The sequence below is a fragment of the Halichoerus grypus genome, chromosome 6 (genome assembly GCF_964656455.1).
Source record: "Halichoerus grypus chromosome 6, mHalGry1.hap1.1, whole genome shotgun sequence".
Lineage (NCBI taxonomy): Eukaryota > Metazoa > Chordata > Mammalia > Carnivora > Phocidae > Halichoerus > Halichoerus grypus.
The window spans coordinates 61826790-61842576 of record NC_135717.1 but is presented as its reverse complement, the minus strand read 5'-3'; the positions used below and the strand labels follow the sequence as shown (position 1 = coordinate 61842576).

The 15787-nt window shown below is 40.3% G+C and overlaps 1 protein-coding gene across 1 annotated transcript in view; it reads left to right on the top strand.

The window, feature by feature from the left end:
* C6H10orf67 (chromosome 6 C10orf67 homolog) overlaps nt 1–15787 on the top strand; it is a 159794-nt gene that overhangs the window by 63651 nt on the left and 80356 nt on the right. The window contains exons 9-12 of the mRNA XM_078075241.1: nt 2500–2652; nt 3055–3085; nt 8756–8872; nt 10007–10065. Coding sequence (XP_077931367.1) covers nt 2500–2652; nt 3055–3085; nt 8756–8872; nt 10007–10065 — 360 coding nt within the window. The remainder of the gene's footprint in view (nt 1–2499; nt 2653–3054; nt 3086–8755; nt 8873–10006; nt 10066–15787) is intronic.

Genomic DNA, 15787 nt, shown 5'->3' with positions numbered 1-15787 from the left:
CTCTGTTCTTTAATGTCACTCAATTTAAAAAGCTGGAATTGTCATGTGGATTGTTTTACTTTCAATCTTTCCCACTATACTGCGTATTCATATGCTGATTTTTACAGTAATGCAACGTAGGCCCTGTCAGTGTTCTGTTCCTAGCTTGACTCTCAATTCTACCCTGGTATATTACGCTCCTCAGTTGACTGGTGTTCATCATATATTATAGAACAATTTTAGTTTGTAAATCTAACTCTGAAATATTAGCAGATGTGATTAGGTTTTACTATATTTCCTGTATGTGCATGTGCTCAAATATATTAGCAGTGAACACATAAAAACAAAATCATGCTATAATTCTCAAGAGTTCAAAATGGACAATATGATTTTACACATCAGGGTTGAAAATGAGAGTTTTATATACTGGAATAAGTATAACAGTGTTCATTTTGTAAGTGTTTCATCCCTGTTTGGTTTTGTGACACGGTTCTTCAGAGTACTGAGTGCAAACGGTGAAGCACCTAAATGCTTAAAACAAGCTGTCAGGAAATGGCACTTCTACACTAGCAAATGGAAATAGGAAATCTAATCAATAAAACTATTAAATAGATCAATGGGAGTTCTAAAACTATTTTGAGTTCTCAGCAAAAGGGCATATAATTAGAATTGAGTATTTTCAAAACATATAGCATAAATATATGATATTAAAAAAATTCACTTTGGTGATCAAAACATGCTGATTCAGGGGAACCTGGCTGGCTTGGTTGGTAGAGCATGTGACTCTTGATCTCAGGGTCGTGAGCCCGAGCCCCATGTCAGGGGTAGAGTTTACTTTTTGAAAAAAGAGATGCCTGGGTGGCTCAGTTGGTTAAGCATCTGCCTTCGGCTCAGGTCTTAATCCCAGGGTCCTGGGATGGAGCCCCACTTCTGGCTCCCTGCTTAGCAGGGAATCTGCTTCTCCCTCTCCCTCTGCCCCTCCCCCTCCCTCTGCCTCTCCCCTTCTGCTCGTGCTCTGTCTCTTGCTTTCTCTCTCTCAAATAAATAAATAAAATCTTTAAATAAATAAGAGGTAAAACATGCTGATTAAAACAAAAATAAAATAGTACGTTCATATATTGTCATAGTAAGACTCAGAAAATATACAAGTGATTCAGGGAATGTAGGAAGACAAACATCCTCATCCTCAAGGTCGAATATAAACTGCACAATCTTTTTGAAAAGAAATTTATAAAATGAATCAAGACCATTGAAACATTTATATGCTCTGGTCAGGAATTCTACTTCTAGGGATCTATGCCAAGAAAAAAAGATGAGAAATGTGGACAGAGGTGTAGGTATAAAGATACGGTATGATAAAAAACTTAAAATATATATATTATAATTATATAAATAATGGCATGTCTATAGAGCAGAATGTGATGTAACCATCAGTAATTACATTTACGTAAAATGCTAATGACATGGGACATGCTCATGATATAAGGTCAAATGAATTAATTTTTTTTTTTCTATAGAGGGAACAGGGTGAGTAGGGGAAGGGCAGAGGGAGAGGGAGGAAGAATCTTAGGCAGGCTCTATGCCCAGTACAGAGCCTGATGCGGGACTCAATCTCACCACCCTGAGATCATGACCTGAGTCGAAATCAAAAGTTGGACGCTTAACCGACTGAGCCAAATGAATTAAATGTCAAATGAATTAAAATGAGAGCAATACCATATGTGATATATGGTATCAACTAATATACAAATTCATTTCAAACCAATTTGAGAGTGTATTTTTTTCATTTAATTTCTATTTGGTTAGTGTTATCAAAAAACAGCTTTCTCAGTTTTTTTAAGAAAAGCAGAAACATAGCCATTTTTTTCATGCAGAGAGAACTGAATGATATGTTAGAATTACATAATTTTAGAATGGTTATGCATATAGACCCTGAAGATTACTTTCTTATGCCTAATGGTTCATTATCCACAGCTTTGCAAGGAAAAAAAAATTCTATTTAAATGCATCTTCCTCTGCTTTGGTCCCAGTTTCCTAAGTTTTCAAATGAAGCATAGTCTATCTAGATCAATGGTCTACAAAGCTTTTCTGTGGAAAAAAAGGAAAGAAATGGTACTTGTCTCCACATCTCCATACCAAACCACTGGGGGAATTAGTTGCGCCACTGAAGCTTACTTCTCTTTTTGCATATTCAAATTTTTGCTATCTTCCTCTCTAGGGGAAGGTTGAAGTAGGGCATTCACAACCATGATGTGAATTTACAATTAAGGTTTACTGTGATTACTTGCGTGGCTGATGCAGTTAGAGTACTACATAATGCTTTGTGTTTTATAGGAGAATAATGTGCCATATTCTATGGCACGTTAGCGTATCATTCAATATAAATATAGTTATTTCCTGAAAATTGTGTGCAAGTTCCAAAAATAAAATAACTTACAAGACAGTAGCTTAAATAAAACATGAACTACTTTCTGATGGTGCTCACTTAGTGTCTGATTTTTAATGTTGCTTTCCCCCCAGCAATTCTTTGAGGTGGAAGAAGAGACTTTTGTGCAAGAATCAACTACTATCAAAATGAGTGTTTTGTTAAAAAAACTGAAGGATAGAGAAGAAGTTATTAAGGAATTAAGAGAAGAACTAGACCAATACAAAGAGTCTAGACTTCAAAAATGTGTAAGTTTCAAGGCAATGAATAATTAATTTTAGTATATATAAATAAAGTTATAACTTTCCAAAAGTTTGGGTCAAGAATAAAGGAAATACAAGTGGTATATCTTGGACATCTCTCCACAACATCAGCCAGTCCAATCTTTTTCTGCTCAATGGCATATTCCAGAAAACCCATAATTGTTATAAATAGGAGCAATATAATTGTTTTCAATTTTTATTTGTAATAGAAATGAAATCAACTATTTCCCACTGCAGAAATTGTCCTATTCTAGAAAAGCACGTAGATTTTTGTTTTAATTTTGAAGACTCCAACCCTGTTTTGCTGTTTAGATAGTTTGAAAGACATAAAGCAATCTCCATGTCGGAGGCTTCCACAAAGCACCATGGAACAGGAGGACCTTCAAGGAAAAATTCTCAAAGGGTTCCCCCACTCCCAGTTCTCCTTGTTTCCAAGGGAGCCAGAAATTGGTTAACTACTTGGACAAAGGACTGGTGGGAACAGAAATGGAAGGAGAGAGCAAGGAGAGGCTAAACTCCTGTCAAGGAGGAGAATTTTAAGGGCTCTGGAAAGTATGGACTGAGAGTGAGAGTGAATTCATTTTCATCTCAAGTCAGCTTTGAGCCACTGGCGGTGGCCCAACCACAGTTCAGAGCCACAGAGGAGTCTTTATTATTAGATTCTAAGAGCAAGAAGCTGATTGAGTCAGAGAGGCTAGAAGAGAGGCCAGAGGAATAACAATCTTGAGTATCAACTGGCAGGCACCACGTGCCTCATCAGTGGTACCTCTTCTCATCTCCTGGCTCAGTTTATGGAGGAGGAAGCAGAGATGGGTGGTTAAGTTACTTCCCCCAGGCACACAACTAGTACATGCTAGAGATAGCCTGTGAACCGAGGTCCTGCTGAATCTGAAGCCCACAAAAGGATGTGGAGCTCTATGCTCTACAGTAAGGTGTCAAGGTTGTGATTTTCCAAATTAACTAGTTGATATGTATATATAAAATAGACTATAATATTATAATATTATAATGTACACATATATTAATACAGGTGTATACATACACACGTAAATATTGACACACGCATACATACGCACAGAAAAGGTCTGAAAAATTATACATCCAAATGTCAACATTAGGAAGAAACACTTATGCTTTGCCAGTCCTTTTAAAGCAATCGATAATTTACCTAAATCTCACACTAGTAATCTTATTTAAAACTCCAAGTTTAGAAGAGAGAAGGTATTGCACTTGTATCATTCTGAAGGATTTTGTTTACTGATTGGTGAAGAAGTGTTTACTTTGTATAATCTATTAGAATTTTTTATGTTCTAAAAAAACCTGAGTATCTTCTAAGTAAATATTAAGTGTTAGTAGCATAGATCTAATTAAATGTTAATTCTTTTTACATGTTCTGACTGCTTTGGAAGAGGCACATCCAGTTTTTGCACTTACTTTAACCTTTTCCTGGGTCTAATTCTAGTCTTATCTTTTGGAGACAATAATTTAATAGAAAGGACTAAAACAACTGTAATAGTTTTGGTTTTTAATCTTTCCTTGGTCAAAGATATCCAGTATAGATTGGCAGGGTGATTTTTGTCCATTTATTTCCCATTTGTGAAGTGCAAAGATACCTGCCTAGCTAAAAGAGATAGTTGTGAGAAGGATACCTGTTGTATTGAATGTGAATTGCTTTGAGTTCTTTGAAGAAAGCTAAGTATATAAATCCTAGTTATCATTACGAGGAAATACACAAGTCCTTATGACCATCTAGTTTACATTCCATGAAATGCTCTGAACAGACCTCAGGACCTGTTCAGACCATCCCTATTTGGTAAATGAGCTCCTTACACTAAAGCATGAGGTCTATCTTGTAAGGTTTACATCTCGAAATGTCCTTAACCTGGTAACTGTTCTCTCTGATGCCAGAGGGGAAGGAGGATGAGGATGGGTAGTGGCTTTGTGAGGACAAGGGAAGTGGGGGGCTCCACCCTGCTGGCTCAGGAAGACATCCTGAATACCCTGGTTATTCCACTAAAATTTGTCCCCACGGAGACCACATCACAATTTCTGTAAACACCCTAAAGTTTGAGGGAGGTGAAGATACTCCTGATTTACTGGGAGTGTACATTTCTCCCGGCTCCTGAGGACCCCCACAAAATGTATGGCGCTGGTATCCCACCTTGATTGAGGGCAGTGTAGAGCAGTCGGGACTGGTGTGCATTTCAGGAACATGGACATGAAGGCCACAAAACAGATCACGAATTATACAAAATAAACCTATGGAGGATCATTTTTTTTTTAATCCTCTAAGATTTCCTAAAACTCCATGCCACCGAGGATCTGAAAGAGATCTTTTTTAATTTGAAATTTCATCTTATACAACTGCTCCCTCTGGTGGTATAAAAAAGCTTGGGACACCAAGCATCTGAGATTAGATTTGGAAAACAGAATTTGGAGAACCAAACGGAGAATTTCAAAGTCGCAATGGAGATAACTTGAAACCACTTGAAATAAGCAAGCTGAATAAGCAATAGGGAAACACTTTAGTTCATTCTTACTGACAGTCAAATTATATGAATAACTTTATAGTTAATAAGTAGTCGTAACATCTCTTTAGAATGGTTTTTGAGGAAAATCTGATGAGAATGTGATCGCAAAGGGAAAGTTTAATAAACCGCTAGCTTAAATCATATTTATAACAAAATGGAAATCGGGAAAGGGAGCTCTTTAAGTTATAGAAGCCTCATCTCTCCAGGCTTGATGTTGAATATCCCTCCGAGCACCGTCACTCAAGGACTGAACGTCTTTTCCAGTTTAGTTCTGTAGGAAACGGTCGTGACTTAGCCGCATGTCACTGTGGTTCTCCGGTTGTCGTGCGCTCCATTGATCAGTCCCCTTGAGGGTTGCAAACGGAGGCTGGGCTGCCAGAGCGCATGCGCAGGTATGCGCGTGTCTGCCCGCACACATGCACGTGCGTTTTAATTGCAACTGACTTCATTTTTTGCCCTTACCCTCCCATAAATGAGCTGTGCAACCATCACCCCCCCCCCCCCGCCCCTCGAGAAGGGAACATAACTGCTTGTTGCTGACAGCTCTGAAACAGAGCTGTCCGTCAAGAGTGGCAACTCTGCAGGGCTGCACTGCCCCAGTGCGCCACTTTCCTGGCTGTCACTCACCGGGAGAGCACCTGCTCTTCTCCGTGACTGTCAGGCAGCACGGGCATGCATCAAAACCCTCCTGCACCCCCCAGCAGCAAATTGAGATGTCCAAGTACTGTACGGGGAGCCTGCAGAATTGAGACACCAATATGGCAGAAGGGGGACTGCTGAGAGGCACATGCAGGGCTCTAAACAGTACTCCTCAGACTTCATTGTGTGTATGGATCCCCCGCGGCTCTGGTTAAGATACAGATTCTGACAGTAGGTCTGGGCTGGGGCCTGAGAGTCTGCGTTTCCCATAAGCTGCTGGGTGAGGCCGGGGCTCAGGGTCTGTGGACCACACTTTGAGTAGCAAGGCTCTACAGTACACCAAGTCTACAAAAACGATTCTTTCAAGATCTGTTTAGGATTCCGAAACCGGGGAACGATGATTCTGCACATCTCGTCAATGTTCACCAGAGAATTAGTGCATAAGCCACCGCGGGAAGTCCTCGTTTTCACAGCGTGATAGAAAAACTTTACATTGGCGAGTTCCTTTCGAAATTTAAAATTCCAGAATGATCGTGGATCACACACCATCTCTCTTCAGCTACGGTGCGGCTTTAAATAGCTACATCTAGTTAACCACCTTTTAATGATCTCCATCCTTTTTAACCTTGGTTTGTTAACGCAGTTTATTTTAAAGAAGTCTCATGGTTTAAATAAGCCAAAAACTAGTGGTGTGGGCAGATGGTAGAAGGAACACCACCACAAAACCTGCCACTCAGAGTGTAACAGATGACCGTGGCAGCCCAGAACTATCCCTTTGTTCATTTTGCTAATGAGTGTCCTCATTGCTGTGGGAGTCTGAATAGTTAATTACGTGCAGTTCCTGCAGCTGACAGATGGTGGGGACAGAGCTAAAGATTAACCTCACAAGCACGGGAGCTGTATAGATGGATGGGAAGAAAGACCGTCCAGATGAATGTGTTTTCCTTGTTTCCTGCTTTTATACGAGAGTTTTAGAAAACGCATTGAGGTATTAGCTGCTACCACTTATACATTTCATGCTTCCTGTGATGAATTCAAATAGTTCTTGTTTAGTTTATGATAATGAGTGCTCATATCATTCACTGTGGTCATTCATATTCTGCCAGTTAGAAAATGTATGCTTAAGCCTTTGGAGACAAATATGGTTTGTTTGTTTGTTTGTTTGTTTGTTTGTTTGTTTAAAAACCATTTTTAGTCTATAAGTACCTTCTGTGATGGTTTCAAATTGAACCATGTGGGACTAGAAATTAATGATTGGGATTATTCCTTTATTAAAACAGTGCTGTTTATTAACTATTAGATTTGTTAGTTCTCATGAATTAAGAATGAGTTGGGCTCAAATAATGTAAATGAAATGGTGGATCAAAATCATAAAGATTTGTATTGGGTTTAGTGCAAAACTTAACATTGTTTTAAAAAATTAACTTTGATATGACTAACTTTATTAGTAGGTGGCTTCTTATTGAATGTACTGGGTTTATTAAATGTACTGCAAAAATTGTAGCCACTTCTTTTTCTTTTGAGACATTATGGTCACAGAGTAAAACATTTTAATAATTTACTTTCAGATCTCTCTAAGGTTAAATAAAAATACGGTTCCAAAAGGAACCCAGTATGTTGGGAAGGAAGATTTTGTTTTTGAGAGGAGATCTCATTTTTTTTGTATTAGCAATCATGGCATTGCTGCAAAAAGAATACATTATAATTGGTCTGAAGATTAAAGTTCAAAAGTACTTCTGTGAACCATATGAATTTTGAAGCAAGGCATATAGAACTTTCTATCTCTTTTAGCACAATAATATAATGACTTTTCAGCCTACTCCTTAATATTTTGAGATTGTGTGATCGTTTAATATTTTACCATCACGAAGTAAAAAGTTCTGCACCAGCTTCCCCAATCCATTACATCTTAATTTTTTTAAAAATGTGTGGCAGTAAAACCTCGACAGCCATAAGCTGAGAGTATATTCAGATGTTTTTCAATAGCTTTGAAACAGACAAGAAGAAGAAGAAGAAAGGAAGAGTAGCTGTCCCAATAAGCTTCTATTGCGTAAGAAAAAGTCTCTCCCATAGTGGACATGGCAAGATTTAAACAAAAGACGCACATAATAAAAATGTAAATGAGTTTGCTTTACTAAAACTATAACTTTAAAGTCCTTTGTTGTAAGTTATCCTGAAACCTTCTTACAAGGTAATCGCTGTTTGCATAGAGATTTAAACTGAAGTCTTCAATAGCATTAAACGCCTGCACAGTCCCCAGTGTGACAGGCATGCAAAGCCATGTTAATGTTCAGAATATGAATTGCCTCTGGGTGGCTCCTCCACCAAGCCGAAAACCAACTGTGTGGATATCCGTGCGCCTGATGGACTCCATGCGGCTCCCAGCCCGAACACGTCACCGCTTTGACATGTGATGTGCTCCTCATGACACTGGCAGCGCTGACACTGGGAAATGCCACAAAGGCAACAAGCCCCCCTCCTTAACCGTGCACTTTGCCACCCCCTGGCGCTGCCCGTCCCGGTCCCCCCAGCCTGCCTAGTTACAGGCGGACAGCGCTTCAGACACACACAGAGGGAAGTGTGGGTGGAGGGGCCCCAGCTGCCTCCCCGGACGCAGCCTCCATAATGAATTGACCTGAATGATGAGGGCACACAAACAGTATGATATGCATTATTCCTGTCAATAAAATGTCCCCATGTGCTGTGGTCTTTGTACAGAATGTACTGCAGCCTTTCTTCCAGCGAGCTCTATTTAATCTCCTTCCTTTTTACTATTCATATTATAAGTGTGTAATAGAATTCAGAAAATTATATGATAGCTCTTCTGCATCTGTATTGTCTTGTGTTGCATATTTAAATCCTTGGCTTTCTGCTTAGAAATATGGAATTCCCCATCTTTCAGGACACTTTTGCCAGAGAGACAATGCTAGAGAGGGAAAATTTGGAGTACAAAGTGGCAAACAAGAGACTGCTTCAGATCATTTCAGAACTCGAAGAAGCAATCCGACTCAATCTAAAGGAAAATTCAGTATTAGGTAACCTTTTACAGTCATTTTTGAGAAAACCCTATGCAGTGGGCACTTCATAAAATCCATAGCAGTGTTTGTCTTCACCAAACATACGTTTGCTTGGTTATTTACATGTATAAGATCAGTTGGATTTACATGTATAAGATCGGTTTGATTTTTATTGAAGATGGCATTCCTTGCTTGGGAAAGAGGGTTTATTTGTGGTTATATTTTTGAGCCATGCCATTCTAACTCAGGGTGTTTGTTTTCCCCCCAAGACAAACACTGACCTTTGAAAAATGTACTAAGATTTCACCTAGAAATATTATAAATAGACAGAGACTTTTGCTGATTTCTGTTTCATATGCTTGCTTGATTATCTAAAATTTATAACCTTTAAATACTTAAGCACATAGACTGGGGTATCCTTTGTGGAGGAACAGAGTTAGCCCTTCAGAAAAATATGGCACTACTTACTACGGAATTATCTTCAATTTTGGATACAAATTTAAAGCACAAATCTTCATGTGTATGCCTCATACTCCCCCTTTTTACATACCTTAAACGTTGGCAAAAGGTGCATTTAAATCACCAAAGTTAGACTGCTTTAAAGTCTTTTTTCACTTACTGTTATCTTTGTATTTCTCTTACCTACATGGTGTTCCCCTTACCTGCAGTGATGAAAAGCAATAAAAAAAAAAAACTTAGAGCAAAATATTGATGAAATCAGATAGATTACAATATCCCTTGAATATAAATTATACCATGCCGGTGTAGTTTCATTTCCCTTCTAATGTGGTGCGATGCTGCTTTTTCAGACTTTGGTAGTTCTTACTGAGTCATAAAGTGCCACCTGCTAAAGCACTTTGTATTGGCTGTGACTAACGGCAAAAATGTCCATTGCTAGTATGGATGAAAAGCTTTCAGCCCTCAGCCACACTTGGATCTTGAACTTAGTTCTTAATCCCTATCTGACCAGCCGTCTGAACAGCAGGAAGAAGGCTGTGAATGTCAAGGGCAGTTGTGAAGGTCACAGTCCTGCTAGGACTTGCGTCCAGCATGTCTGCCAGCCGTGTACAGCCTGCCCTGAAGCAGGGAGCTTGAATACAGGGCCATAAGCTTGTAATTTCATGGTTGGCCTCTCTTTCCTTTTGTTTACAGGAGATGAAATTGTAAGTCTGAAAGAGAAGGCAGAAAAGAATCATAAAACTATTCAAAAGGTACTGTAATGTTTTACCTTGACGAACGACTCTTTTTACATTGAAATGTCAGCACGACGAGTGAAATAACACTGTGTCCCGCTTGTCTTGGGGTGTAGAGAAAAGTCCATTTCCGTATTTAGTCTCTCCCGTGATTTGGGTAGGGTCTCTGGTAATAAATAAGGATTCAGTCTTGAAAATGAATTAATGTACAGATAGTTCTTTCCTTTGGGATAACTGAGTGTCTACCCTGTTGACTGTAAGGAACTGAAAATTTATATGGACACCAGGGATCCAAAGGTGTGCTTGTGGGAGAATTCTATTATTAAGAAGGAGCAATCTTATTTTCAGCCCAGATGGGGCTTCATGTTCATTTTTCTGTTTGCATGTGAACTGGGCTTATGCTATGCAGGAAATCTGTATTTAGAACTGGAATTCTTTTGGGTATCAGCAAGGTCAAGATCTCCCAGTGCATCCAAGGCCGCAGGACCACAGCAGTCCCGCCCTCCCACACAGGTCGGGCGCCCCTGCTTTGGGCTTTCTTAGCTCTCAGTGGTAGCGTTCCATCCTAGCTATCAACACATTTTCAGCGACGGGCTGTCTTTCCTGCCGTGCTGCTAGCCTCATGAGGGCAGAGACGGTATCATCTCCGTTTCTGGTATATTCCCAGTGCTGAGCACAGTGCCTGGTGTGTGGACAAATGCTCTTTGAGTGATTCATAGAATGAAGATGTGTTTAGAGTTCAGGAAATTTACAGGTGAAAACGTGTATTTACATCCCTGACTTATTCCAAATAAACATCAATGCTCTCCACTCACTGAATTGAGTGCCAGTTTTAAAATGAATATTAATTAAAACTGGGTGACATTCAGTTTTAATTAAACATTCATTCCCTCAGAGGCACTAGCCATGTTTCCAGAGCCCCAACGAATGACCACCTGTGCCTGAGTTTAGGTCCAAATTTCAACCTGATTTTACAGTTCAGGGTATTCTTAGGTTTTCAATAAAATTACTCTTAAGAACTATTTTTTTAAAGACTTGGTTACCCTGAAGGGTCAGAGTTGGGCGATGTTTTCTCTGAAAACCAAACCCATCGATGGGGATTTGCAGAGCGAGTTCATTTTCTTGCACTTCACCTTGTTTGCAGCGGAGACAGTACAAGTCCCGTCCTCACAGAGAAAACAGGAGTCTGTGGACAGACAAGTTTAACCTTTTTAGCGTCAATGTCTTCAGTTGAAAATGAAGTCCCAGCTTTCTGGTGTCACTTAACCTCCAAGGAAGGCTTAAATGTTTCTAAAACTGTTCAGTCTATTCTGTCACTGGTAGAGATGAGTTGTGGAAGCTTACTATTCTCTGTGAGGAGCACAAGAAATTAAAGCGAAAAATCTGACCAGGAAGCCACCAATTAGAAAGAAACATGCCCCTTCGAGTGACGAGTTATACCTTGTGTGAGCTTAAATATTTCAGTTAAATGCATCCTCAGCTTCCTTAGGTCTGCACTGCCCAGTGGTAGCCCCATGTGGCTAGTTGAAAATATGAACTGTGTCTAGTGCAACTGAGGAACTCAATTTTAAATTATATTTAATTTTAATTTTTAATTTAAATTTAAAGATTTATAAATAAATATTTTAAATATTTATATTTAAATAACTTGGTTATATTTTAAATATATTTTATATTTTAAATAACTTGGTATGTGAATCTGCTTTTTCTTCTGTAAGTTTTATGCAGTCTAAATACAGATCAAGTATTTCCGATGAAATTTTAGCTCCCGAATTGAAATGTGCTGTATGTGAAAAGTACACACCGAGTTTCAAAGACTTAGTTTAAGTGAAATATCTCAGCAATGATTATTAATATTAATTATTACACATTGAGATGATAATATCTTGAATGTATACTTGGATAAATGAAATATATTATTAAAATTAATTTCACCTGTTTCTTTTACCTTTTTTTAACAAGGCTACTATAAAATTCAAAATTATATATATCTTGCACCATATTTTTAATTCACAGCTCTCTTCTAGACATATATAGCAGATCCTTAGTCTGTTTGATCATTTCTAAATCCTTTTTTCTTTTTTTCTTTATACGTACTGGACCTCCACAGAAACACTGAATATAAGCACAAATTTGTACTGAGCAGAAAGAATCTAGAACCTTGGGTTCCTCTTCCATTTCTGCCACTGAGGTCCCTTGGGCCAGTGCCTTATCCTTCTTCCTGTCTCTCACAGGCTTACTGTGAGGATAGAATGAGATAATGTGCATCAAAGTGCTGTGTCAACTGGCAAGCACGTCAGGAGTTGTTGAACAAATGAGAGCTGATATTACTGCTTTGGTTTCCAATATCCTCCACTATATCAATTAATTCAGCAATGTTTATTAGATGCCTTTTAGGGCCAGGCTCTGTGCTACTGCGGAGACGCACACACGCACACACGCACACACGCACACACGCGCGCACACACACACACACACACGGCCCTGCTGTAGAGCAGATTAAGTCTAGAGCAAGAGACAAAAACCCTCGGGCTGTGTGATGTGGACTGTAATGGAAGTATGGACATAGAGAAGAGATGTCTAGCTTTACCTGGAAGGTTCTAGAAAGGCTTCACACATAGCTCCACACTTATTTTGCACTCTTTCACTGGAGCTGATCTTTCCAGGTAGGTAGGAGGGTGGAAGAGCTGGGTCGGACCGTGAATGCATACAGCATGAGGTATGTTTGTGGACTTGTTTGTGATTTGGTATGGCTAAAGTACAAGGTAGCAATCCGGTGAGCTATGAGAATTTGTGTTGGGGCAGGAAGAAGGGGGCGGGGTAAGCAGCTCAGAAGCCCCTGGATAAGACACATGTTTCCTTTTTTAGCCCTGGGTTCAATGAAAACCAAGTTGAAAATGGCCTGTATTGGGGTAGGCTGATCTCATGCCTTCCATCAGGGTTTGAAGCACTGTCTATTATGATATTCAGTAACTTGCATGTTTAAATTCCAATAATCGAATAACAGCTGAATCTATATTCCAGCTGTGGCCTTAATATGAATCTCCTTCTGGGAGGGAGTCAGCCAGAAGTCAGAAATGACAGCTCAGGGTGTGATCAGCATCAGGATGCAGGGCAGCATAGATTGCTGTGGGCCATGTTGGGGAGCCCAGTGTGGATTGTAAGGGATCCGGGAAGGTTGGAGGAAGGACTCTGAGTTGACTCCCAGAAGAGAGGTTCTAGTAAGCCAGGAAAGGGATATGGGAAGTGGGAAGGGTCAGAAACATGCAAAAGGGAAGTAAGTGCATGTGATTTGCTATAGCTGAGGGGTATGCGAGAGCAAGGGGTGGTAAGAAGCAGGGCTCATGGCAGAGGATTATTATTCATGCTAAGGGGTTTGAGTTGCCTTCTGAGTGCATTGGGGAGCCTTGAACATTGTGGAAGGATTGGTTTCACGTTTCAGAAAGAAAATGAGAGGGAGGGAGGAAAATCTGGAGCTGGAGAGACCAGTTAAGAGGCTACTTGGATAGACCAGAGAAAGTATAATCTGAAACAGAAAGAGGACCGTGACACTGGGAATGATCAAGCAGGATGAATTCCAGGGATGTTTAGGCAGTAAAAGCTATGGTCATTGATAATGTTGAAGATGGGAGAGGTAAAGGAGAAGTTGAGGCTGGAGAGCATTCGAATGAAGATGAGAACAATCAGTAGGGGAAGCCAGAGAGGGGACATCACGGAAGCCAAGCAAGGGAGAATATCCTTTGCACTGTGTCTTACCGCCAACTGTGCTAAAGGCTCAAAAGGGAAGATTAGGCAATTAGCTCTGGCAACAAAGTGACCCCGGTGATATTAATGGGAGTCATTTTCCTGGAATGGTGGGAACAGGTGAGAAGCAGGGTGAATGCAGAAGTGGAGATGGTGAGCGTGGGCAACTCTCTAGAAGTTTGGCTGTGGATGGCTAGAGAGAGGTAGGGGAGTAGTTGGAGAGGGACATGGGGCTGAGGGAGGAATTTTTTTTTAAAGAAGAAACTAGAATATTTTTAAATGATGCCAATGGAAAGAAGAATGAGAGTGGAGACGTAGAGCAGAAGAGGTCATTGATGAAGAGTGATCTAAGGAGGCAGGAAGTGTTGGGGCTAATGGTCTTGGTGTTTGTGGTAATTGACACCCATTGAAAACTTGGTGACACTCCTTTTCAGACCAAGGTATGATGACTCAATACAAAATCTTTTCCTTGCCTTCCACCTCATTCCATTACTTTCCCTAAACCTGCCATCTACCCTCCCACCTTATCAACTATACCACTGTGTCACCTTCGGAGACCCTTATCTAGCCAGTCCCCACTGTTCTCCAGCCCTGCTCCAGTGGAGATGGGCCAATCCTTGCCTGTTGGTGGCATTGCAAGCATATGGGGTTTTAACCCAGAGTAGCTGCACCTTCTCCCTGCCTAGCATTTCACTTGGATCTACTTAGCACCCTTTCTTACTACCCCTACAGCTGTTCTAATCTCCACTACTTTTCTTAATTCCCATATTCCATCCTCTCCATGCTTCCTAATTCACAGGAAACATGGCGGACACTTGGATTTTTTTTTTCCCCTTCTGCGCTCTCTTACTCTGTCACTTAGCTTACCTAGCCTTACCTTTACTCCTTTTTATCTGAAGAGGATCATTCTCCTTTGCCCTGATTCATCCTTCCATCTATTCCCTGACTCATCTCTTCCTTCTTCCTCTTCTGGAACTTACTTCATCAGCCCCTTTCTCTCTTATGCTTTTAAAAATTTTCCTCTAGCTTACAGACATAGTGAAACCATCATCTTGGTGGTATCCATTGACCCTAATCACCCCCAACCCATTGCCATTTACTGTACTTCAAATATTATTTAAAAGAAATCTATGTTTACCAGCCCCTTTTCACTCCCCCTGTGGATAAGGTCACAGTGAGATTCATATTGCCTTCAATCCTTTTTTTTTTTAATTTTTTTTTTAAGATTTTATTTATTTGACAGAGAGAGACACAGCAAGAGAGGGAACACAAGCAGGGGGAGTGGGAGAGGGAGAAGCAGGCTTCCCGCTGAGCAGGGAGCCCGATGCGGGGCTTGATCCCAGGACCCTGGGATCAGACCTGAGCCGAAGGCAGACGCTTAACGACTGAGCCACCCAGGTGCCCCGCCTTCAATCCTTTTGAGGTTTTTTTCCTTCCTGAATTTTCTGCCATATATGACAGACTACTTGCCATGTCATAGAGTCTTCTGCAGCAATGCTCACTTCTGATTCTTCACACAATTCTTCATTCCTTCCTAAGCAATATCTGTCGGTGGCTTCTCCTTCTCCATTTTCCACTTGAATTCCATTCTTGGGAATTCTATTTAACCTTGATCTTCCTCATTTTCTCTCTAGCTGACCTCAGCCTCTCCCATAACTGGCACACTTGTTTACCAGTGACTTCCAAACTTCCTCTCCTGCTTCGTGATTACCCTGAACACCACGTCTCTAGTTTCAACTCTGTTCTCATCTTTAATTTCGATGTTACATGCACTTTGACAGTCCCCATCCATTTCCTATGGTAATTAGAAGCTCCCTCTATGGCCCTGCATACCTGGGAGTATTTGCTCTCTTAAGGTCAGGAACTGTCTTGTTTATATTCTTAGTCATGAGCCCTAAAAAATATTTGCTGAAAAAAATGCTCTACATGCTCATCAAACCCACTGTCAAAATTTGAACTCATTACCCCTTGAATTTGGATTCTGCTGTGTTCCCCC